The 26,358-nt window shown below is 32.6% G+C and overlaps 1 protein-coding gene across 1 annotated transcript; it reads right to left on the bottom strand.

The window, feature by feature from the left end:
- Positions 1 to 39: 39 nt before the first annotated feature.
- LOC145325808 (sialate:O-sulfotransferase 1-like) lies at positions 40 to 12,299 on the bottom strand. Its single transcript, XM_080168767.1, has 14 exons — positions 11,102 to 12,299; positions 10,604 to 10,652; positions 9,866 to 9,905; positions 9,219 to 9,319; positions 8,573 to 8,607; positions 8,056 to 8,119; positions 6,995 to 7,032; positions 6,616 to 6,669; positions 6,223 to 6,286; positions 3,074 to 3,157; positions 2,462 to 2,504; positions 1,506 to 1,629; positions 777 to 843; positions 40 to 172 (listed from the first exon to the last, which is right to left on the bottom strand). Exons 1-14 carry the CDS (start codon positions 11,169 to 11,171, stop codon positions 85 to 87), a joined length of 921 nt encoding a protein of 306 aa, XP_080024893.1. The 5' UTR covers positions 11,172 to 12,299; the 3' UTR covers positions 40 to 84.
- Between the last annotated feature and the right edge of the window lie 14,059 nt (positions 12,300 to 26,358).

Below are 26,358 nucleotides of genomic sequence, written 5' to 3'. Positions count from 1 at the left end.
AATATAATGTACATATGTAATGAAAAAAAGAAAAACAACTATGAAATAAAAATTTATTTTAATACAATCACAGATAATATGACATCATAAAATATGTAGGTTATATTTATGAATAGGTAATAATTTTCCAGTTTTATTCAATATTTTTTCTTTGGCCATCTCTATCATAGTTCTAAATTTGAGTTGGGTTTTAGACTTAAATAAATCTCCTTTTCATTTCCATTAAATCTCATTCATTATGCCTTACTAACCAGTATCAGGTAGAGCTATTTGAATTTCTGTATATAGAATGCTCCATAAATATTTTTTTATCATAAATTTCTGACTTTTAGTCTAATAGTCTATCTTCTGGTCCTACCACAAACGCAGGAGTCCCAAAAGTCGGAGCGGACACTTAACCTAACTAACCTATTTTAGACCACCTTACAGGGTTTTTAAATGCCTAGGCCCTGCGGAGGGCTTATTTGTTCATTCTTATCTTAACCTAACATAATCTGTATAGAAATACCTAATAAAATAAAATTAATATCTAATAACACTCCTGCGTTTGTCCACTCCGACGTTTGGGACTCCTGCGTTTGTCCTGGAACCTATCTTCTGATATTTTCAGTTGGAAAGGGAAACCGAGGATCTGAAGGGATAAGATAGTGGCCGATTAATTGATGTGCATCCCCAATGATTGTACACAAAACTTCCCTTTCTGTAGATTACAATTAGTGGTTGAATTGTTTATCACTCAAATTTCAACAAAAGTCCTAAAAGTTGTTAACCAATACCTGAATAACAATTTATGATCTTCACTGTATGGAGATGCTGTAAAATGTTCAGAACGTTGGAAAGAACCTGCAATATTGTAGTTAGAAGCGATTCACAAGTCCCCAAAGTTTTTTAATTAATGACGTTTTATTATTCGTTAGCGCAATAACTTTGTGGATTTCTAATGAATCTTGATTGGTTGGTTTATCAAGTTGTTTTAAGAACATAACTTATCTCTTTAGGATCTCTGTATCGGTGTGTCTGTTTGTATCGAAGGATCTCGCTAACCACTGAACCGATATGGTTCTCCTTCACAGGGTACCTTTCTATAGGTCCAAGGGAGGTTTGTAACTATTTTGGGGAGGGTACAACCACCCTCCCAAGAGAAATCACACCTGGAATAAAATGACTCCCCCCTAACGGTCCCTATAGGCCTCTAGGGGCGTAGCCTCTAGTATAAGTATATAGAGATATTGATTATTTTCTAAAGCAATAGAACTGTAATAGTTTTTTTTCGTATTCATTCGAATCCGGTGGATAGGAACCGGTTCTCATTCATCCGAAAATATTATGTCTAGCATCGTATTATATCCAGCTTTCTACGAATATAAAAATGTACAATCATAAGATTAAAACCAGTTTTTTAGCCCGTGCCTTAGGCACCTCGGGGCTAAAAAAACTGGTTTTAATCTTATAATTGTACATTCTATATCCGCGGAAAGCCGTTTATAATACGATTAACCATTAACCTGATATATGCTTTTCCAAACAAGCCATCCTTTCAGAATTTAGTGGAATATTAAATTTGTTTAGTAGCTGAGTTACTATTTCTGTTGGAGAATCTTTTAGCTCCTCGTAGAATATTATTTCTACCTAAAACATATAAAAATATGTGTAAAGTCCCTTTTGTGGCAACGCTCCTTAAGGGGCGACTCTTCGTTTTTTTTCACAGAAGCTTTTCTCCTATTTCTAGCCCTTGTGGGTGGCTCAAACCCTGCGGGGCAAATTGCCTAACCCTGTGGGGCAATCACCTAACCCTATATAACCTAACCTAACCTAAAATAACCTATCAAAAGCCATTCTAAAAATACGACGAATCGCCACGAAAGGGACTATTCCCAAAAATATTAGTGTTTAATTTTAAAAACCAAACCTTTATTAAAAATGTACGAATATATTTATTTTTTAAAACTTTACAGACGACATGTTGTAGTCAAAGATTCACTTTAAAAACATATCAATCTTAAATTTTAGATATTGATTTGAAAGCCAGGTAAATGTTACATAAGCCAGGTAATGCCTAGTTCAACATGATTTAAGTGTAAATTAGCTCTTTAAAAGCATGTAATGGTACGTCTTACAGTGGGCTTCATTAATGTTTGGAGTACATAAACCTGACCCATCAATAATTGTATACAAAACTATTGACCAATACTGGCATAGTGTGCCCGCCAGGATGGAGATATTCAAAAAAATTCAACTCACAGTTATGTATAATCACCAAATTTAAAAAGTCACTTAGTTATAGCTCTGAAACTTTCTCTTTAACAGAAAAAAAACTGGATGATGAAAACCACTAAGGGTAAATAAATTCCAAATTCAGATGTCAAGTTTTTGTACTCGACATAACCCAATCCTTAGGTGCTATAATGTCAGCTATTACCATTAAAAATATAATGGATAAAAAATACATAAAAATTTGAACCTCTTTTCCATATTCTAACCAGTCTGATATTATTTCATACCACCTGAAAAATAATTATTTAATTCTAAAGTTTCAAGTCGAGCCTCCCCTTTCCCTTCTTTCATATTTTTTTTTGGGGGGGGGGAGGGTAGTCTAAATTAAATAAGTCGTTATTTAAGATCTAAAATCTTTTAGATTGGTAAAATACATAAAGAATTGTACACTGACGATTAAACCCTAGCTATAGAATAGCCGCGCTATTAAAATATGTGATAATACACAGGGTGGAAGGGGACATTGTACTGTAAATTACACTGGTACCCAAAAGTTTTATACGTTATCTTAATCGTTTGGTCAGAAACTTTGGGTACTTTTACTTAATCTTGTTTGGTACTTTTAATTTAATCTAATTTTGATTTTTTGTCATTTCTCGTGTTGGTACCCTCCCCCAAAATAGTTATAAACATTCCTGGGACCTATGAGAAGCTATTCTGTAAAGGAGAACCTGATCGGTTCAGCGGTTAGCGAGATCCTTCGGTACAAACACACAGACACACCAAAGACAAACAGACATCCTGCTACTTTATTATAAGGATTGTCCTATCCCCCAAGATCTCTGGATAAAACTGTTACCTGAAGATTTGTGTAAATGCAAACAGTGTAAACTCTTCTGTCTTTGTAGAATTATAATTTGCAAGTTCTGTATGGCTTAACGTTCTGAATATAAAAAAAAACATAAGTAAAGAAACAATAAAAAAACATAGATGAACAATCGGACATAGTAAGTCTAAGAGCAGATATTAAGTTGTAAAGAAAAAGAAAAAAAAAAGAGGATAAGATAAAAATATAAAATCACGAAACCTTCATAATAAAAAAAGTGTCTTTTGAATTACGAAAGGCAAACATATGGACAAAACAATGTATAGACCAGATACGAGCAGGCTATAGAAATCTTCACTGAAAATTTCTGCTGTCAATCTTAAATTAAAATAACAGTTGAAAAATCACATTATGTGCATAGCGTTATAGACTGACTGACTGACGCACTGGTGTCCTGGATAGGAAACAGGTTTTTTTGAGTTACGTATGACAAGACCTATATTTCTATGACCGGGCGTGCATGACGGTTCAGCACATAACTTTCATTAAATCACAGCTGATCATTTTTGTGGATTTTTTTGAAAATTACTTTTTTACCCAGATTTTCATAGTTTTTCTCCAAAAAAACACAATGTTCTCATATTTACAGCTTAGTTTATCTAAATTTATTTAAAGAAAAGTATAATAGATGACAGCTGAACCAAAGATTATGTTATCATCAATAACAAGATCTTTCAGAATCAATTAACTAATCTAAGATTTGTAGTCTAGAAGTTGAGTAAGAGTTATTTGAAGTTGTTATTTGAATTAATGTCTAAACAGTTAAACAAAACTTAAGTTTGTTTTGTTAGTCAACACAAAAAAATACTCACTTTTTAAGTCCCTCATGAATGCCTTATGAATTCTTATGGCATAGTTCCTGGCTGTAATAAGATGTCCCTCTGAGGTTCCACCAATGAAGTTTAAACTAACATGCTACAGAATCAGCAATCTGTATAAAGTTTTCCTTGTAATATTGACAAGTTATCATGCTCAGTATTGATTCCTTGCTGACTTGTTGTCTAAATAGTTCCTGTGTTATTGTTTGTTCCTGCTCATCATCATTGGAAACAGTCAGTTCAGTATTGTGGCTGCTTTTAAAGGTTTTGATGGGTTGTGGTTGCAGTTGAAATGATGGTGGTTTCTTGAAATTCTTGCCAGTGTCAGACACAAACTACACCAGATTCTTGTTTACTCTGGCCTTTAAGGTATTCAGGTAAACATTGTAACCTCGAAAGTATTGGGACAGGGTGGTTTTAGCTGTTCTGGGTAATGCATTTGGATCTACTGCAGTTCATGGTAAAATATTGCTGGTAATGAATGCTTCCTGGTTCATGACATGACAGTAGATGGCTGTTCTCAGAGCAGCTTTTCCAACAAACAGTAGGCTGTCCCAGCTGGCATAACTAAATATGGAACTGCAGTTTAATATCAGGGACTGGCAAATTGCTTTGTATGTATTTACTATGACTTACTTTTCTTTCCCTCTGGTGGAGAGAGCTTAAAGAATTTTGTTTTTAGGGTTTAGTTTGTTTCTAGGCTCCTTAACAAGATGGTTGATTTAGAAAAGATCACATGTAACACCTAAGAACTTAGGATGTCTGACTTATGGTACTGTTTCAACAATGACTACAGTGCCTGCTTCATTCGGAAAGCTGGTAAAGACTATTGTAGATGATTTGGCTGGAGAAATGAATGGGTTCTGACTTTTTAACCAATCATTAAGAACTGCCAAGTAAGCTTTTATGTCCTTGACATAAGGATAAATAAGGAGACCTATGCTGTTGGAGTTGTCAGCACAGGAAACTAGATGTAATTAGAGTGAGGTGTTGGCATAGTTCGAATAGTACATGGTATAGGACCCCTCCTTGTAGGTCAGCCTGTTTGGCAGATTTGTATGCATATTTAGATCCTCTGATAACAACAAATTATTGTCTACCTCTAAGGTATTCACATAAAAACATTACATGTACTCATTCAAATCTAGTGCATTAATATTATGCAGTAGAACTTCATTGTTTACAGTGTCAAAAGCTATTGAAAAATAAATGGCAACTGGCACTGTTTCTTATTGTTTAGGCTGTTGATTAAGGTTTTAAGACTCTGTAAGGCAGTGGTGGTGAACCTGCCTGTGTGAAAGCCATAATGTTGGTCTGCAAGTTTAACAGCATCATTCAGGTAGGGACAAATCATGCAGGCAGGAAAAAGAAGTGAGACAGGGCAGTAGCTGGAACCCTAATTGTCAAGTTTCCCTGGTTTCAGTAATGAAATAATTTTACCAATCCTCCATATACTTGGTATCTAGAAGTGATTTACTTGTCAATACTACAATAAAAACATTGTACAAAATCATTGCCGATTCTGATTTGTTTAAACTGTTTTGGTGGAACCTCAAAGGATCCTTTTATCACATCCAGGATCTATGTTTTACCTACAAATCTTAGAATAGTCAATTGAGGTTATTGATCTTGTTATAGCTATCGTCTATTATACTTTTTTGCATGAATTTAGAATAACTAAGCTGGAAATGTGAGAATATTGTGGTTTTTTTGGGTAAAAACTATGAAAATATAGGTAAAAAAGTAATTTTCAAAAATATCCATAAAAATGATCAGCTGTGATTTAATGAAAGTTATGTGCTGAACCGTCATACAAGCCCGGTCATAGAAATATAGGTCTTGTAATACGTAACTCAAAAAAAACTTGTTTCCTATCCAGGACACCGGTGGACGAACAAAGTGAATTAATGAGTAGCTTCGCTACCAATAAAAATAAAAAATACATAATTAACTTGAAAGAAATTAAGCCAAATATTTATATATTTGCTTCATTACCAGTTTTACCATCTACGGGTTCATATCCATAATGTCCATGGCACTCTTACATTAGGTTCAACAATCCAGGATAATTAAGGTGATTCCGTCCAAACACCCGGGATATTAGGTAAAGTAACACCTATCAGACAACCCACTCTTTGTTTGCACGACCATTGTCTATAAATTGTTTTGGTCCAAGTCATTTCTCCTACTATTAATGTCACACTCCTGACATAGCAGCAGTCTTTAGTTATGACGAGGTGTTAAGCCGAGATTCGAACCTATCACCTCCCTGACGACGAGTGGACACGCTACATAAAAAATTACTTGAGATAGTTCCAGAGGGATAATATGGCTTCAAATGGATTTCTTATTAACAAAACTCCTCTTCCTAAATAATATCTATAATACAAAGTAGAACGATGTCTGTCTGTCCCTTAAGATCTCGGTTACCACTGAACCGATCAGATTCTACTCTTCAGGGTATATACCTATTGGCCCTGTGGTGGTGTTAAGTTATTTTCTTGGGGGGTGTGACACCCCCACCTCAAAAAAAAAATGAAAATTCCCCCCCCAAAAAAAAATGAAAATTCCCCCCCCCCCAAAAAAAAAAAATTCACACTTCACATAAATTATTGGCAGCTGCATAATGGATGTGTTGTGCCTTTTAAAGTGCACTTGAACAGTGCAAAACAATCATACTTTAATTCATTAACAAACCTTTAAAAGATTCTATATGGGCTTTTCTATCCTCCAAAGTCATCGGTTCTCCTCCTTGGCATTCAAAATAAATTCAATTGTCAAATATTTAGATTTAATAATAAAATTAATTTGTCAACTTTGATTTTCTCAGTATGGCTTTGAAGCCGATTAATATCCGCCGATTAATAGCCAAACTATAAAATCTTGTATAGTATCGTATTATACACAATTTTCCACAAATTGTAAAATAAAAATCATAAAATCAATAAAAGTTTTCTTAACCCGGGCATACCGCCCCTCGAGGCTAACAAAACTGGTTTTAATCTTTTAATTTTTCATTTTAACATCTGAGGAAAGTTGTTTATAATACAATGCGATAAATAGCTGTTATACCTACCACTGTGATGTGTCTTTTGTAAAATTGTTGACCCTTCTCTAAAATAAGATAATATAAATATCAAAAAATTAAAAACTAACAATTTTAAAGTATTTTTAAAAATCAATAATGTAGGAATTCTACTACATGTAACTTTGCAGAATGACAGGTAAAATAAGGATTCGACTCTGTACAGTAAATGTTCTGTAAGTAATGGATTTTTTCGATTTTCAAGTATTTATTTATTTAGGCATTTAAAAAAAAGAGTTTTTAATTAATTCAACTTTTTAATCTTGGAACAGTATTTTGGGAATTATTTGCTTTTATACTTTTTAAACATGTGTACATTATTGGACTACTGGGTAGCTGTTTCCCTCTGCTTAGCGTAATATCTAAAAATCTTCCCTAAAGTAACAGGATTTTTGTGTGTCCGTATGTACCACAGGATCTCGATAACTACCCCACCTATATGGTTCTCCTTTAATGAGTACATTCTCATAGGTCCTGGAAAGGTTCATAACTATTTTGGGGAAGGTACCACCAACCCCCCAAGAAAAATTGCCCTTAACAAAAAAAACCTCCAAATTTTTGTTTGAATTATTTCTTTTAAAACTAAACAATTGAGAGTAGGAGCCCTAAAGGCATCTAGGGGCGTATAAAAGGAGACAAGTAGCTCAGCATGAAGAAAATCTAAAATAATATTTGGGGGGCAAATGGAGAGGTCATCAATTTTACGATGTGTTGCCCCCCAACGACAGCTGAAAAACACGTATAGGTTTCGTGATTTTTTTCCGAATTAATTTCGTTATTGGTATAAGCTGTGAATAAACACACAGTACACACAAAGCTATGTATATTGAGTATACAGATCCAGAAATAAGGTATAACAAGCGAAATAAATCTAAAATAATATTTGGGGGGCAAATGGAGAGGTCGTCAATTTTACGATGTGTTGCCCCCCAACGACAGCAGAAAAACACGTTTAGGTTTCGTGATTTTTTTCCGAATTAATTTCGTTATTGGTAGAAGCTGATACAGATCACTAGTTTAAATAGCAGCTGAGAAAATAAAATGGTACCTACGTATATTTTCTACTTTCCCCGATGTGTCCAGCTTTTATCAAATCTTTGTCATCATACACAGAACCTGAGCAAAATAATTCAATTTTCCTAAGCATTTTTCCAATATCGCTTCAAAACCGAATAGAACCGGATTTCAACCATTCTGAAAAATTATGTATAGCATCGTATTATATCCAGTTTTCCGCAAATATATAATTATACAATCATAAGATTTAACCCAGTTTTTTAGCTCGTGCCTTCGGCATCTCGGGGCTACAAAAACTTATTTTTATTTTCTAATTGTACATTTTCATATGCGAGGAATACTGTTTATAATACGATGCGAAAGATAACTATCTAAATATTAATTTAGGCATAAAAATTAATGGAAACAGACACCTAATTTAAGAATTAACTGTTCTAGTTTCAAAAATAATAAAATTACAGTAAAGTTAAGAAAAAAAGAACCTAAAAACAAAGGTTGTTAGATAAGGGACGAAAATCCTAAAATTAACATAAACAATAAACATCAATTTACCTGTAAATATTCCACTTGCCCCCTCTATTAAATACCTAAAATTAATAGTTATTTCTTGCATCGTATTATAAACAGCTTTCCGCGGATATAGAATGCACAATCATAAGATTAAAACCAGTTTTTTTAGCCGTGAGGTGCCAAAGGCACGGGCTAAAAAAACTGGTTTTAATCTTATGATTTTACATTTTTATATTCGTAGAAAGCTGGATATAATACGGTGCTAGACATAGTTTTTTCGTTTTAATGAGAACCGGTTCCTATCCACCGGATTCGAATAAATACGAGAAAAAAACAATATATTTTTTCAAATTTCTTTTAGATCATTGTGCAATTTATAGAATTGAAATAGGTTTAGTGATTATTAAATTTACTTAACCTTTCTAATAGAATGGTTTCTATCTAATTCTTTTTTATATAAAAATGTATAATAGTTACTTATCGCATCGTAATATAAACAGATTTTCGCGGATATTAAAATGAAAAATTATAAGATTAAAACTTGTTTTGTTATGATCCTTATTTTGATTTTCGTGTAAAATTGTCTGTTATTCGATGCTATACATGATTTTTCAGTATGGCTGAGAACCGGTTCTAATCCAGCGGATATTAATCGGTTTAAACAGGGCCTCTGAGTGGTTGAACTGACCTAAACCAAGTGTTTCCAGAGCCCGGGTAGGAGACAAGAGCCCGCAGGGGAAGATTTCTAGTTGGAGAAAACTTGGTTGTAAAATTTCTGCACTTAGGATCCTGAAAATTAAATTAATTTATATAGAATCATAGTTTTAAATTCAATTATATCCATATTTATTGTTTTTTTTATATTTATTTTAAGCAACCCTGTGGGGCCTATATACCAATATAATCTAATCATAATCTAAAGTAATAAACAGACATACGAACCCCCATCTAATTTCTTTTAAAAAAAATTTTTATAAAGGGGGGGTGGGGGCAGTATATGATCAACAAGGCACTTTGAGTGAAAACTCCGAATGTTTAAAACAATAAATTGCAATTTTTTGGTAAAGCAGAGTAAAAGGATATTTTTCTCGTATTCATTCGCATCCGGTGGATAGAAACCGGTTCTCATCCATACGAAAAAACTATGTCTGGCATCGTATTATATCCAGCTTTCTACGAATATAAAAATGTACAATCAAAAGATGAAAACCAGTTTTTTTAGCTGGTACCTTCGGCACCTCGGGGCTAAAAAAAACTAGTTTTAATCTCATAATTGTACATTCTATATCCGCGGAAAGCCGTTTATAATACGATGCGAGAAATAACTATTATTACCTCTGACCATAAGTTTGTTTCTTGTTTTCCTTTCATTAATCTAAACAAAATTAACATATATCAGCCATTTAAACTTTGATTTTATATATCACTAGAAGCCTCTAGGGGCACTGCACTGGTAGGAGAAGGAAAAGTCCTATTTTAAATTTGAGTTTCAAAAGAGTTATACAAATTATTTTTGGGGGGAGAGGGGGGTTTAAAACCTTTCCAGGACCTATAAGAAGCTTCACTGTAAAGGAGAACAATATCGGTTCAGCGGTTAGTGAGATCATTCAGGACAGACAAAAAACTCTTACTACTTTATATAATAAGATTGTCCGTCAAAGTAACTTCGGAAAATGACTATTCATGTTAAAAAAAATAATGTTAGAGTCTATGTTTTTATTAAATCTTCGAATCTTTACATCTAGCTCAAAATAAATTATTTGAAAATTAATTAGTGCTCATTCCTTTTTTCAATCAACGTCATTCATTTTGTTTAGATTGTTAGAAAAGTGATAAATAAGTTTTTGCATTTTGTTTGCATTTGAAAAATACAAAGAAAGATTTTTTCTAGTATAGTTTTAAAGACAATTTTCCTCGAATATTAAACTAAAAATCATAAAACTCTAGTTTTATTAGACCGAGCCTTTTGGCCCCCCGAGCTATGAAAATTGGTTATAATAAAATAATTTTTCTTTTTGATATCCGCGGAAAGCTGTCTATAATACTTTGCAAAAAATAATTAGGTATACTTACACTAATGACCAAAGCAACAAAAATACTGATAGACAGAAAACTGATAAAACTGAATAAAAAACACATATTTTCAACGTTGAATATCATAATCTATAATACAAAGTGGAACGATGTCTGTCTGTTTGTTTGTCTGTTTGTCTGTCTGTTTGTTTGTTTGTAGCGAATGATCTCGCTAACTGCTGAACCGATCCGGTTCTCCTTTACAGGGTAGCTTCTCATAGGTCCCGGGAAGGTTTATAACTATTTTAGGGGAGGGTACCACCACCCTCCCAAAAGAAATGACAAAAAAATTGAAAATTTTCTTAAAATCTGGGAGACTTCAACCTCAAATAAGGTGGTATCGTACATAAAAAATTAACTTTAACAAACAAAAACATTTAAAGTGCCACTGTTTTTTTTGTCAAAGCTATTGCTAACTTCGAATGCTGCGCTACTTATGGAAAAAATTGCCATTGTTTTATAACGATCAGACATTTCTTTCAAAATTAAAAATGTTACCTTTTACAATTTTTGTTTGTGAATATTTAATTCTGTCTTTGTAGCTGTGTGTAGTATTATTGCCTAACATTTTTATTCTAAATCAATGGATATATTATTACTTGGATGTTGCACCAGATTTTCATGTACTTTAAAATTGGGCGTTATCCTCTAAGAATTTTTTTTTTCATTTTTGAAAAGTTTCGTACCCCCTCCCCCACAGAACTATGACTCTGGCAAAGAACCATTAAAAAAAAATTAGGTTAGGTTAGGTTATAGGCTAGGAGGCCGAGCACCCGCGTCTAGGCAGGCTTGGGTGCTGAGCAATGAGGCTGTGTTGGGGAGGTGGGTCTGTATAAAAAATTTCAAAATTCAAAAAAGAAATCCTCAGAGGATAATACCCAAAGTTTTAAATGAGCGGTTAAAAAATTGGGTGGGTTAAACACCCCCTTACCCTAGCCACCACCCTAGGACGTCCAGGGGGAGGGAGAGTTCTCTGCTTGACTAAGTAGGCACTTTGAGGGAAAGTGCGGAAGTTTTAATGACTTCGTCTGCCACGATGTGTAAATACTTTGATAATTAGACAAAAACTTGGAGAATTGTAAATCCGTGTAATTTCAAATATTTCTTGTGTTTTTAAAGCAAAGCAACAACACTACAAATTTCAACGTCAATCTGTCCTACTATCAGTTCGTTTTCAGGAGGAGAGGGGATGAGGTAAAGTGGGTGGGTTGGATATTATAGCCAGCTGCGAGTAAATGAAACTGTTATTGTGCTACATATGAATATAATTATCCTTGTTATAACACCTATATCCTTTTATATCTTAGTTATAACCTCTGTTACTGTGCTACATATGAATATAATTATCCTTGTTATAACTCCTATATCCACTTATATCTTAGTTATAACCTCTGTTACTGTGCTACATATGAATATAATTATCCTTGTTATAACTCCTATATCCTCTTATATCTTAGTTATAACCTCTGTTGCTGTGCTACATATGAATATAATTATCCTTGATATAACTCCTATATCCTCTTATATCTTAGTTATAACCTCTGTTGCTGTGCTACATATGAATATAATTATCCTTGATATAACTCCTATATCCTCTTATATCTTAGTTATAACCTCTGTTACTGTGCTACATATGAATATAATTATCCTTGTTATAACTCCTATATCCTCTTATATCTTAGTTATAACCTCTGTTACTGTGCTACATATGAATATAATTATCCTTGTTATAACTCCTATATCTTCTTATATCTTAGTTATAACCTCTGTTACTGTGCTACATATGAATATAATTATACTTGTTATAACTCCTATATCCTGTTATATCTTAGTTATAACCTCTGTTACTGTGCTACATATGAATATAATTATCCTTGTTATAACTCCTATATCCTCTTATATCTTAGTTATAACCTCTGTTACTGTGCTACATATGAATATAATTATCCTTGTTATAACTCCTATATCCTCTTATATCTTAGTTATAACCTCTGTTACTGTGCTACATATGAATATAATTATCCTTGTTATAACTCCTATATCCTCTTATATCTTAGTTATAACATCTGTTACTGTGCTACATATGAATATAATTATCCTTGTTATAACTCCTATATCTTCTTATATCTTAGTTATAACCTCTGTTACTGTGCTACATATGAATATAATTATACTTGTTATAACTCCTATATCCTGTTATATCTTAGTTATAACCTCTGTTACTGTGCTACATATGAATATAATTATCCTTGTTATAACTCCTATATCCTCTTATATCTTAGTTTTAACCTCCGTTGACTAAAACTCTAAAATTACTGACAAATATTTCTTTGCTTTAGTTAGCTTACAATACAATAAATAATTTGAAATCAAAAAATAGCATTTCTTTCCTAAGGAAATTATAAATATTTTTTTGTAGTTTTTCTTCTCTATAATTGAGTCTATCCGACTATTTTTTATTTCTTGCCATCTTGCTTTTCATTTTTCAACTCTTCATCCCTCTTATTTTTAATCTATCTATCTATCAATCTACTTCTTCTTATCTAAGAATATCTGTATCTCTATTCTATCTTGTAAAGTTTTTTGTATAGCTATTTTAGATATTCTATTTTATAAATTGCTAACAATTAGCTGTTTTCTAAGAGCACCTCTTAAATTTGGTATCTTTTTTGTGTGACCTCACAATTTAAGGGATAGGGCATTCAAAAATAATATCTTAATAAATTTTTTCTAATTTTGGAAAAAAAACAGAATAGATATCTTTAAATTGTGTCAGAACTGATTAATCAGAATATAAATATATAAGAGTCGAAGCAAAATTGTAAGTAAATTTGTTAAAAAACTGCTTCATACAGGATAATGTTTTTGGACATACTTACATATTTAGGACTTGATTATAGAAGTGCTCCGCTTATAACATTATACTTTGTTGTCCCAGGAATCAATATACAAAAAATCTGATCAATCAGATAATTAGATCATATAAAAATTTGTTGTTAAAAAAGTAAAAAAATCAACATGTTGAAAATGGACGTACGGACATTCTGGTAACGATTATAGAGTTGCTACGCTTTCTAAATTGTACCTAACTACTACAGGGATTACCATACAAAATTTGAAATCGATACGACAATTCTAACATGCCTAAATTAACGAAAAAAGCTATCCGTTACGGACGGACGGGCCGACCCTAATTATAGAAAAGCTTCTCTTTTAAAAATGTACTATTAATTTTGTTAATATTTGCTTAGCTAAGACTTATTAGCTTCATTAGCCATACAATTAGCCTCACTCAGGCTCAGCTAAGCCTCACTCAGGCTCAGCTAAGCCTCACTTAGTTAAAATTACCCATTAGGTTATTGCAATCCTAACTAAGACAAATTCACTGAGTGAAAAAAGTCTTTGATACTTCTTAGTTTTTTTTATTGAAATATATTTCGGTGGACATTGCACCCTCTTCAGTCTAAATGACATAAATCATATTAATTTAAAATACATATTAAAAGATAGGTAAAAATAAAGAAATTTGTAGAACTTTAAAAGCAGAAAATGTTGTTCAAAATTAGTAAATAAATTGCTTATTTTTGCCCAAAAATGCAAAAAGGTAAAAAACCTAAATATCCTTTATCCGTTTAAATACTTTTGTTTGACTACAAGAGTTTTTATACAATTGTATATAAATTTACAATCAGGGAGAAAGGGAACATTGGACTGTTTATTACACTGGTACCCAAGATATTTTAACCAAATTATCTTATTCGCTAGGTTAAAAACTTTGGATACTCTTATTGAATTTTTTATTGTTTGGTTAAAAAAGAGTGGTGTCCAAATATTTCTACCAATAATTTAATTTTTTGTAGGGTAAATATGTTTTTCATCATTAGGGATGTAAATCAATTATCTTATCCATTGAGATCCCTGAAGTACAATACATATGCATACCTATGCAAATTGAGCTCCACAAGAATAACATTATTCAAAGATGCAATGCAGAACAAAAAAGTAAAACATTGAAAAAATTAAAAAATGATTGTGTAACTTTAATTTATGAATATTGAAATTCATATTCTGCTTATTTATTATTGTTAATGTTCGTTTGTCCTACAGTTAGATTTTAGAGCTTTGTTTATAAAAAGTTTGTACCTCCAAAAAATGACCAATGAGAGGCGGGTTTAAATTTCACCATTGGTCAATTACAGAATATACTGGCCTCTCATCGGTCAATTTTATTGTACTGCGTCATTTTTTTTGCTGACACTACGCTGTCTCATTATCCTGAATGCGGAATGTAAAAAGTATAAAACACCTCATGACATACAAACCTACACTATAAATTTGTATACCAGCTACGCTCCTACAAAATATCATTGTCTTGTGTTACTTTTAAAATTCTTTAATTATTTGTCTCTTTTACCTTTCCCAAATATTTGAGATAATTAAACAAAACTTTCTCAAATAGTAGAAAATGTTGGAGAAGTTTAACATTTGTTCTGACAGACAGACAGAAACGGTGAACGAAAGGCTACTTCACACAGGGGCGTCTACATAGGAAATGGGGGGGGGGGGTGAGGGAGTTTGCACCCTTTTGAATCCTTTGAGGAGAATTTTTGGGGGGATGGGGCTCGAGGAACTCTACAATAACACCAATGAAAATAATTCAGGGGGGAGGAGGGGACATTAATGCACCCTGTAATCTTTTTAAAAGCGAAGCATTTTTATAAATGTTTGTCCATAACGAATAGCTCGTATCTTTAATTTAATCATGTTAGGACCATCCTATCAATTTAAACCTTTTATGATGATTCCTGTAACAGTTAGATACAGGTTAGAAATCATGAACAGAAAACCATATGTCCTATTTCAACATGATGTTTTTTTTACATATTTTTTTTCTAATATTGATTCCTAGTACAACAATGCTACCTTTTCCACTTAATTAAAATCGTATTTACGACCCTTACTCTATAACAAAGCTTTCTAAATAATTTGAATTTAAAGGTAAAATGTATTTTACTAAACAAGGATGACACGATCATAAAAGCAAAGCTCTGAAACGAACATTAACACATGTTGAGTATATAAACAGGATATTCTTTAAGGACATACTTACATTTATAGACTTCGGCAGTAGTATGTTCATTCTAGTAACGATTATAGAGTTGCTACGCTTTCTAAATCGTACCTTACTAAAACACGAATCACCATGCTAAGTTTGAAATCAATAGGACAATTCTAACATGCCTAAATATTAACTATAAGAGATTCGTTTAGAACGGAAGGACGGACCCTAACTAGAGACAAGATTCTCTTTTAAAAAGAACAAATTGAGTCGAAATAAAAAAAGGTCAGGGAAAATTTGCATTCTATCAAGGGCAAGAATGTCCATATGATGTGCAGATACAGCACAGATTAAACAAATAAGCAGCGTTTCGGAGTCGTTTGATTTTGGTGCGGCTCCGACCTTAAATAACTCGACATATTTTTTAATTTTTTTTTTAGTTTTAAAAGTTCAATTTTTGATAAAAATGAACTTTAAAAACTTTAAAAGGGCATTTGCACATCACAAAACAGAGTTACCAAATTATAATTTATAAAAAATCTCTTTATTTATCTAGTCCGGAGCCGGAGCCCTTTTTTAACGAAAATTACGGCTCCGGCTCCAGCAAAATATGGCGGCTCAACGACTCCCGGCTCCGGCTCCGAAACACAGCAAATAAGGGAAGTAAAAATATTTGAGGGCAAATATTTTAGAGGGGTGGGGAGGGGGGTTACTGAACCTCCCTAAAACTTCACATATGCAAGGTTCTATCTTTCTACTATAAGGGAGATTATGTTTGCAGTAACTCTGCCAAGATAGATAGCCCAAGAGAAATATTACTGTACCTAGATACAAAATTTTTGCATAAGAACCTTTGGAACAAACAAAAAAGCTTTGTAATCGTGATTCACCTATAATGGGCGTAGTCATAAAAAAGCTTAAAACAACAATATATTTATGAATTTTCCCTGAAAAGAACAACTAATTTAGGCCTGCATTTCTCAATTTTTACATTAAAACCTTAAAAATTATATAATTACGCCCCTAGAGGGTGGGAGGGTGATGGTACCCTTTCCCGAAATCGGTTAAAACCTTTACAGGACCTATAGGAAGCTACATTGTAAAGGAAAACCAAATCAGTCCAGAGGATTGGGATATCCTTCGATACACACATACCGACAGAAAGACATTTTGTTACTTTTATATAAGAAGGTAAAAATCATAGAATTAAACATTTTTGCAACAAATTTAAATGTTGACCTACAAGCAATAAAAATTCCGTTTCAATAGAAAAGATTCATGTTTTTTTTTCTTTGAACAATAAAATTATGTCTTTAAAGTCTTTATCCTATAATAAAGAGTACGAAGCTTTTTTGTTTGTAGCAAAGGATCTCGCTACCACTGAACCGATTTGGTTCTCAAAAGCCTAGTATAAGCCCTGAGATGGTTTTAGGATGTTTTATTTTTATAAATAAGTCTGGTTATGGTTTTAAGCTATTTTCTGCCCTTCGAATATAGGGCCTATAGATGCTATAGAACTTTTAATTTTTAAAAAGCAGAGCTAATCCACATTTCGCTAGTTTGTCCGTCCGTCCGCTATTAAAAATACCCAGCTGGAGTTTTCAGTTAAGTTTATTTGACCCTAGGCGCATTTAGTCTATACACTGTTTTTTCATATAACTGTTGTTTATGCTTTAAAACGTTTTGTAAAAGTTTAGTGATATTTTTTGATTTTCTATACTTATTATTTCTCTTTAAATTCTTTTTTACTAGCGCATCTAGCCTCTAAAATATGTTTTGTTTATAAAATTTCTAATTTGAGAATAATTGTTTCTTATTCTTGTTTCACATTGGCGCTGCTAATCGGCAACTTTACAATACTTTTTTTTGTAATTTTGTCGATTTCTCTTGGCAGTTGCTAGGGTGGTGGTACCCTCCCCTTAAATAGTTATAAACCTTCCCAGGTCCTATAAGAAGCTACCCAGTAAAGGAGAACCATATCAGTTAAGTGGTTAGCGAGATCCTTTGGTACACACACAGACAAACACAGAGCCTGTTACTTTATTATAAACTTTGCCCCTAGCCTCTAGGGGCTTTGCACCAAGAGGTATGATCAACCTAATTTTTCGTATTTTAGATTTAAAAGAAAGATTTTTAAAAAAATTTCATATTTTCTTCAGGGGGGGGGGGGGGATTTTTCATTTTTTGGGGGGATTTGGGTTGTCCGACCCCCCAAGAAACTAGTTATAAACCTTCCTATATCCTATGGGAAGCTACCATGTAAAGGAGAACCATATCAGTTCAGTGGTTAGCGAGATCCTTCGGTACACACAGAGATCATGTTACTTTATTATAAGGATGAAAATTGAAAACTTTGCCTGTGCTACATGGATAGTTTTATCCTTGTTTAAACAGTAATACTCGACAATAAATATCTGACTATATTAGTTTTAAAGTTTCATGTCTATCAGGGGCGTCCAAGATTTTTATTTGGGGGGGGGGGGAATTTTTTTAAGGGGGGGTAATTTGTTTTTGTGAGGGGTAAAATGGCGCACAAAGCGCGCCGCAATTTTATTTAAGTCACCAAAATTTTAAGCCAACAAAAGAGACAAAATGTTTTAAATCTTTGGGTACAATCACAAATTAAAGTCCATTATCCCCTCCCTCCCTAACTATATACAAATTCCTAATTGTAAGTCCCCGTATTAGATAGACAACAGAGCGCTGCAAAGGTTAACACCAAACTAAAGAATAACAAGAGTACAATGAGTGTGCATATTTATTGCGCAGATTTAATTACATATAAACAAGGATGACAACATGTAACGGTAGGACAAACGGACATTAACACTTGTATAGTGTCAGAACTGAATAATCAGAATATAATTGTAGTCGAAGCAAAATTGTAATTAAATTTGTTGAAAAACTGCTTTATACAGAATGTTTACGGACATACTTACATATGTAGGACTTGATTATAGAGTTGCTTCGCTTATAAAATTATAATTTGTTGCCCCAGGAATCAATATACCAAAAATCAGATCAATCGGATGATTAGATCACATAAAAATTAGTTTAAAAAGTTTAAAAATCAACATGTTTAAAATGGACGTACGGAAATTTTGGTAATGATTACGCTTTCTAAATTGTACCTAACTACTAAAGGAATCACCATGCAAAATTTGAAATCGAATGGACGGACCGATTTTAATTATAGAAAAGCTTCGCTTTAGAAAAAAACGTCTACGCCCCTGGAAGCCTCCAATGGCACTTGAATTTTGAATACCATTTTTTTTCTGGAGGCGATTAAGAATTCTCTTTGGGGGGGGGGGGGGTGATATAAACATTTTTCAAAAAGTTATTAACCTGCCCAGGATGTATGAAAAGCTACATTGTAAAGGAGAACAATATCGGTTCAGCGGTAAGTGAGATTCTTATGTAACCAAAGACACATCCACACCAGCTCATACCAATAACGAAATTAATTCGGAAGAAAATCACGAAACCTATACGTGTTTTTCAGCTGTCGTTGGGGGGCAACACATCGTAAAATTGACGACCTCTCCATTTGCCCCCCAAATATTATTTTAGATTTATTTTGCTTGTTGGTTATACCTTATTCCTGCATCCACACACACAGATCCGATTAACTGAAATTTAATTTCCGAATGTGTACACAGTTTCCTCGGTGTTTCCTCATCCTATATAAATATTTACTACTAGCTAAAAAAGCTTCAAACTTCAAAAAAAGGAAAAATTAAAATTTTGAATGTATAATGTATAAATCGTTTATACATTCAAATTTTGAATTTTTGGAAGTTTGAAATTTTTTTAGCTAGTAGTAAATATTGAGATAGGATGAGGAAACACCGAGGAAACTGTGTACACATTCGGAAATTAAATTTCAGTTCATCACAGATCCTGTTAGATTATTATAGGGATAAATATAGAGTTAGTTAAGATGATTAATTCCCTAATGGGACTAAAAGAACAATTTTGGTTATAGGGTGTCAATTTTTTTTCATTTCATTAACCCTTAACAGTCGGGCCCACTTTCGGACCTTTATCCCAGTCTCCAATCGGCAGGAAAACGGCGGCGTATTTTCACAAAATTTTTATTTATAATTAAAATTTAAAGACACAAGAAATGAGAAAAAACGCTCCCACACCAGGGGGTGTGGGATGGGGGGCAACGCTCCCACACCTTCCACGAGTGTTAAGGGTAAATATTGTAAATCTTTTATAATAAAAAGTTGGATACCCTACAACAGATATTGTGTCTGATTCAACATCTAGGATACAAATCTATAAAACCAAATTAGTTTGCATACAGTATGGCAAGAAATATAGTGTTTATTAGTGGCAAATCAAATCAATTGTCTGGATTGTACAATGTACATCTATACTTTTACATTTCTTGTAACATGTATAACAAAGATAAAACATAAATGTGAAATTCAACTAATCCAAAAAAACAAAAATGAACAAATAAAAAATAAAAAATAAGAGTGATTTAAATAAATGCTTACTATGGATATACTTACATTTTGAGACATAATTAAATTGCAATATGCCTAATTAATCACAGAATCATCATCATAAACATCTAGCTAATAAGTCAATTTTATGATAAGTTGATCTAAGGTTGCCGCGCTTTTAGAAATAATCATTATTATTAAAGCAATGCATAGGGAGATTTTTAATGGTTCTTTGATGTCAACCCTCCACCTTCAAGTTTTACAGTGGTTATACCATGTATATGATGTCAAAGACATTTCACTGGTTGTCAATTAGCAAGACATATCTTCAAGTAGAATCTTTGTCTTCTCTGTGATTGGGACTTGTTTTATATAAAAAAAGTACATGTTAATAATTTAGATTTGTTTGTTTATGTAATAGGGGCACTTAAAGTAAGGGATGGGGGTGACCCTTCACTTTTAATTTTAACAAGGAAAAGTTTTATTCTAGGGGTGGTGTCTTATGAGTGTGTTGTTGGTATTCTTTCCCAAATTAGTTATAAATTGCAAAATTAGCTAAATTGTGTCGAAAATTCTATATTTTTGATAAAATAAAATGTAAAGTAAAACATGTACAATGTACATATATTGATAGATGGAATCATTTAAAAAAAAATCATATAACCTAAATAAAACTTTACATTGTATATTTGGATATCAGAAATTATATGGCTATGTCGACGCAGTACTGCTATAAAATTCAACAAGGGGCTTGACTCTTCAAGTTTTGATATCCTAATCATCCAATCTTATCAAGCGATCTTTTGATTACAATTCACCAAAGATGATATTCAATATTATATATACAGTTACTACTTTCTTACGAAATAATTCTAATAATATAACAGCTATGACTGCCTTTGAGTTTAACTTGAACTGCAATTTGAAAATGATTTATGTAAGAATAAAATTAAGAAAATTATTATAGTAGAATTAAAACAAGGATGAAAACATCCATAAGGAGCAAAGCTCAAAATGATGAAAGGATATCGGGAAAAAATTTAATACAGAGCAGTGTCATACAAAAGACATTAAACTTTATAAAATAGGGAAATCACGAAACCTTTAAAATCACGCAACCTTTAAAACCATGAAAACTTAAAAATCTAAGAATCGATCTAGCGCCGCAATTAATATCCAAATCTTAATGAAACTTGATGGAAAAATGTAAAATATGAGCATATTCAATCACTGATAATTTCAGCCGTCAATCCTGAATAAGAATAGAGAAAATCACAAAAATCTAGGAATCGAGCCAGCACCCCAAGTTATTAACAAATCTTAACAAAGCTTGGTGAAAATATGTAGAATGCAAAATTAATTACTCTCTGAAAATTTCAGTCCTCTATCTTGAAAAGGAGTTGAGAAATTCACGAAAACGTAAAAAATCTAGTAACCGATCTAGCACCCCAAAAAAACAGACAGACAGACAAAACAATGTATATATTAGATGGGCATATATAAAGGAAATCTTCACGAAAAATTTTAGCTGTCTTTCTTGAATAGGAGCCGAGAAAATCACGTTTCCTCCATAGCGTTATGGACTGACTGACTGACAAACAGACATAGTGAATTATAGAGTAGCTTCGCTACTAATAAAACTATAAATAAAATACAAAAAAAGTAACAATACCTTATTCTATGCGAAACCTTGAAAGTGACATACAGATGGATATTAGTTGCTCCTTTAAGAATCGTTCAATTTATCTTTTACCAGAGGCTAAACTACTAGAGACCTCTAGGGGCACTTGAGAAGGAGGGGAACGGTCGAAACTGCCACTTTCAATTTTAGTTTTAAAAAGAAAAAGAAAACAATTCTGATACCTGTGAAAAAGAGAACCAATGCAGACATTCACAACTAGCCACTCTAAAAATTTGGTTGCAGACATTCACAACAAGCCACTCTAAAAATTTGGTTGCAGACATTCACAACTAGCCACTCTAAAAATGGTTAAGAATTCTTTGTATATTGTTGTTCATCATAATGTTCAAAATTATTACACATCTTATTGGCGAAGCTAATCTATAAATGTTTGTGTCTGTCTGTTAGTACGCGCTGCATCGAGTTTATACGTTGTGATTCACTTCTACATCCCAGCACTCTAGTGCAGAGCCGTGCAGATGGGGGGGGAGGGGTATACACCCCTCTGGCAAAACCCTGTACACGCCTCTGCCCTAATGTTTGCCTGACTTTTGTCCATAAAAATCAAACAGCTTCGCTTTACTAATGAAAGTAATCGTCTTTTTTATAAATCATATATAATACATAAATATATTGTTAAGATATATATATTTAATTTTCTATGCTTGATATTTAGATAATCGTTGACTCAACTTCAAATTTTAAAATTTTGCCGCTAAAACGAACCAATCGCGCGTCTCCTTATAAAATTTGTTAATCTTTTATTAATTTCAATATGGCGGCAAACTCTGAATTCTGAAATCTAAAGTTGTTAAATCAAATATGTGACGTGCTTATAATTTAAGCACCCTGTCTTATGTTTGAGATTTGCAATCCTTATAATAAAGTAACAGGATGTTTCTCTGTGTGTTTGTTTGTTTGTACCGAAGGATCTCGCTAACCGCTGAACCTATCGGTTTCTCCTTAACAGGGTAGCTTCTCATGGGTCCCGGGAAGGTTTATGACTTTTTTGGGGAGGGAAACCACCACCCTCCCAAGAGAAATCGCCCCCAGAACCCCCCCCCCCCTAAATAAAATTTCCCCGCCCTCCAATTTTTTTTAACTTTTTCTTTTAAAATCTAAAATAACAAATTTTGTTATCAAATTCGACTCCCCCCTTAATTTTCAAGTAGCCGCTAGTATTTGATATTTTGATTGTGTGAAACTTTTGACGGAAATGATGATACATCCAAATATGTTTTTCTACAGGGAGGGAGAGGACATTGGACTTTAAATTATACTTTTGAGGTCTAGGTTGATTTATGATTAGCCTGTACAAAGTATCTGTGTTTCAATTTTTCTACCGATAATTTTAAATTACACAAGGAATTATATTGTTTAATATAAATGGAGGGCAAATATAATTTTATCGTCCATTACAACATCCCTGTTTATGTACCTATATGATTTATTTCTCTATAATTTTACCTACTTAAAAAAATGAAAATTTGATTTAGTGATAAATTTAATAACATGGTTTTGTTGCCTTACAAAAATTTATCTTTATTGCATTTTTTAAAAGAGCGGCTTCGCCCATAAATGTCTCTAGGGGCACTGGCAGGAATGGGGTAGGTGGACCTCCACTTTTATTAGCGGTTAGCGATATCCTTTGGTACAGACAGACGTACACAGTTACTGTCACTTTTATGGTAAAGAAAAGATTATAGGATTTATTCCAATCATGTTGGCCCAACAAACTATAATTTAATAAAGCGAAGCTTTTCTATAATTAGGGTCGGACCGTCCGTACGTCCGTCCGTCCGTACGTCACAGTTAGCTCGTTTCGTTATTTTAAACAGGTTAGAATTGTCCTATCGATTCCAAACTTTGCATGATGATTCCTGTAGTAGTTAGGTACAATTTAGAAAGAGTAGCAACTCTATAATCAATACCAGAATGTCCTTATGTCCATTTTAAACATGTCGATTTTTAACTTTTTTGACAAAATATTTTTGTATGTTAGAATTATTCGATTCTTCTGATTTTTTGAAAACTGATTCCTATTACAACAGGGTACAATGTTATAAGCGAAGCATCTCTATAAACAAGTTCCAAAAATGTAAGTATGTCCTTAAACAGTATCATCTATTTATGCAGTTTTGCAAAAAAATTTGGATCATGGAAAGAAAACGAAGTTGCCGGTTTCATCGTATTTTCACAGTAGCTTTTGAAGGGTTATTTTAGGTTAGGTTAGGTTAAGTAAATGTTAATGATTGCCCTGCAGGGTTAGAAAATATGCCCCGCAGGGCTAGAGCCCCCTGCAGGGGCTAGAAATAGGAGAAAGGCTACTGTGAAAAAACGACGAAACCGGAAACTTCGTTTTCTTTCCATGATCCAAAAATTTACTTACAATATTGTTTGTACTGATGCATTAATATTCTGCTAATTCAGTTCTGACAATCTACAAGTGTTAATGTTCGTTTGTCCTTCCATTTCAGAGCTTCGCTTTTATGGATGTTGTCATCCTTGTTATTTTATTATTTGTAAAAAAATCTCTATTATACGATATAATAGTGGCTTTTTCAGATGTCAATCGGCGTTACTTTACCTACCATAATGGATGTAGAATAACCGTGAATAATATTGCAATATCTCGCTTTTATTGATCGGGCCGATTATCTAGTAGGAAGGGAGAGAATGGGGTATAGGCGGGGGATGGGGGGAGATAGTTAATTTAACTCGCTACAGAGTTCACTTAATTATAGAACATGAAAATTTGGTGTAAGATCCAAGTAATAATTAATAAATTCCTACCATTCGTAAAAACAGCCTTAAACCATCCCAAAACACAAACAATCAGTTCCCTGACAATATATTACTACAGCTTAAAAATCATAATTGTTTATAATTATGATTACCATTTTCTTTTAAAAGTACATATGATATATTTTTGTTTAAAAAATGTTGTTTCATTAAAGTATAAAAATAACTAATGACTTAAACAATTTATCATACTGTAATAAAAAATTAGTTCATTTTTTGTTGTTGGGTAATAAAGTCTTATTTTTTTTTAATGGACCTCAAAATGGGTAATTCGCCCCCAAGGAAGGTAGAATGGTAAATTCTTTAGCGTAGTGTTTAGGTGAGGTAAGTTAGGCCCCACAGGGATATGTTACTACAGAATTGAAAGACCTTCTAAAATCAGGGGCGTCCAAGCTTTTTTATTTGGAGGGGGGGGGGGTAATCACCCCATTACCCCCCCCCCCCCTTGGACGTCTGTGTCTAAAATGTATGCATTAATGGCCATCCTTCTTTATTTAAAGCAATAAATAATGACCAATTATGTAATATATTCTTTAAAATTAATAGTAAGAATAAATATACTGAAAATATCATAAGACTTTTTATGAATCCTGTTTATTGTTTTGTACTACTCTACCTATGGACGAAATTGTCCTTTATCTAAACTTTTATCCAAAAGTTGAATATCAACGGTATGTGCAAATATTATATAAAAATTACGTACGCAACAAACAACAAGGATGACAACATTCATAAGAGCAAGGCAAACGACAGACAAACGCACATTTACAAGTTCAAATTAAAAGAGCAAAAATTAACAGAGAAAAAAACACAGGACGATTATTACCATAAGTATATACATCACGGTTGGTTTTTTATTAAATGAATAAGTTAGGGTACAATGTTTGGCACTTTCGATATAAGTAAATGATAATAAAAAACCCATAGAATGCGATAATAACTTCAGAAAAATCGAAGAAAATAGTTTTCATACTTAATTAACGTTTTTAAGTTTTTCTTCAAAAAGTTTAGATAAGATGCCTTTAAAAGTCGTCTATGATTTTGTCAGGGATAAAAATGTAACTTTAAAATAAGAATTACAACAATTTTTTTCAATTAGTACAAAGTAAAATTTTGAACATTTTATTGATCAGTATATTTTTTAAAATGTGAAGTAGAAACCTGAATATTTTATCATGAAAATTGTGTTATGATTTGATTGTCTGCTAGATTACAAGAAAAAAGATACTGACAGTACTTGTTGGTTCTTTAAAAAAAATTAGGTAGATTACTTTCAGAACCCCTCTTTTTGCAACGTTATTTCAATAGAACAGAGCCGTAGTCTTAGTGTACTCAATATCTAGACAGCCAACCATTGTTTTAGAATTGTTCAATTTTTTTAACTTCTGATAAAAACAGAATTAATGGTATTTTTGTAAATATTATACCTCCAAGAAATGGCTATACTTCCCAATCATATGTTGTGTGATATTTAAGAGGAATTATTTTAATATAAGGTCATTAAAATATTCGTTGAAAAAAGTGCTATTCTAGCTTATACTTTACATTTTAATGTGTATGATAATTCAAATAAAAGATAATGAAGATTTATAATATATTTAATTGTTATAATTATAAAGAAAAATCTGGAAACAGTAAAAAACTGACTTTATTTTATTGACTTAGGGAAAATTTTGTCAAATATTTGAATAAAAAAACAATATAAAACAAAATAAATTATTTTTAATATAGTCACAAAAAGGCTTAATGAGTTTAG

The sequence above is a fragment of the Acartia tonsa genome, chromosome 8 (assembly GCF_053477335.1).
Source record: "Acartia tonsa isolate MP-2025a chromosome 8, ASM5347733v1, whole genome shotgun sequence".
NCBI lineage: Eukaryota > Metazoa > Arthropoda > Copepoda > Calanoida > Acartiidae > Acartia > Acartia tonsa.
Note: the sequence above shows the minus strand (reverse complement) of the source record. Positions and strands in the feature narration are given on the sequence as shown.

Coding starts and splice junctions, on each gene's coding strand:
- LOC145325808 (XM_080168767.1), bottom strand. CDS start 11,171: ATGTTAGGCAATAATACTACACACAGCTACAAAGACAGAATTAAATAT. Junction 8,120..8,572: donor GGCAAGTGGAATATTTACAG/GTAAATTGATGT, acceptor TATTTTGCTCAG/GTTCTGTGTATGATGACAAA. Junction 173..776: donor GATCATAAATTGTTATTCAG/GTATTGGTTAAC, acceptor ACTCAAATTTAG/AACTATGATAGAGATGGCCA.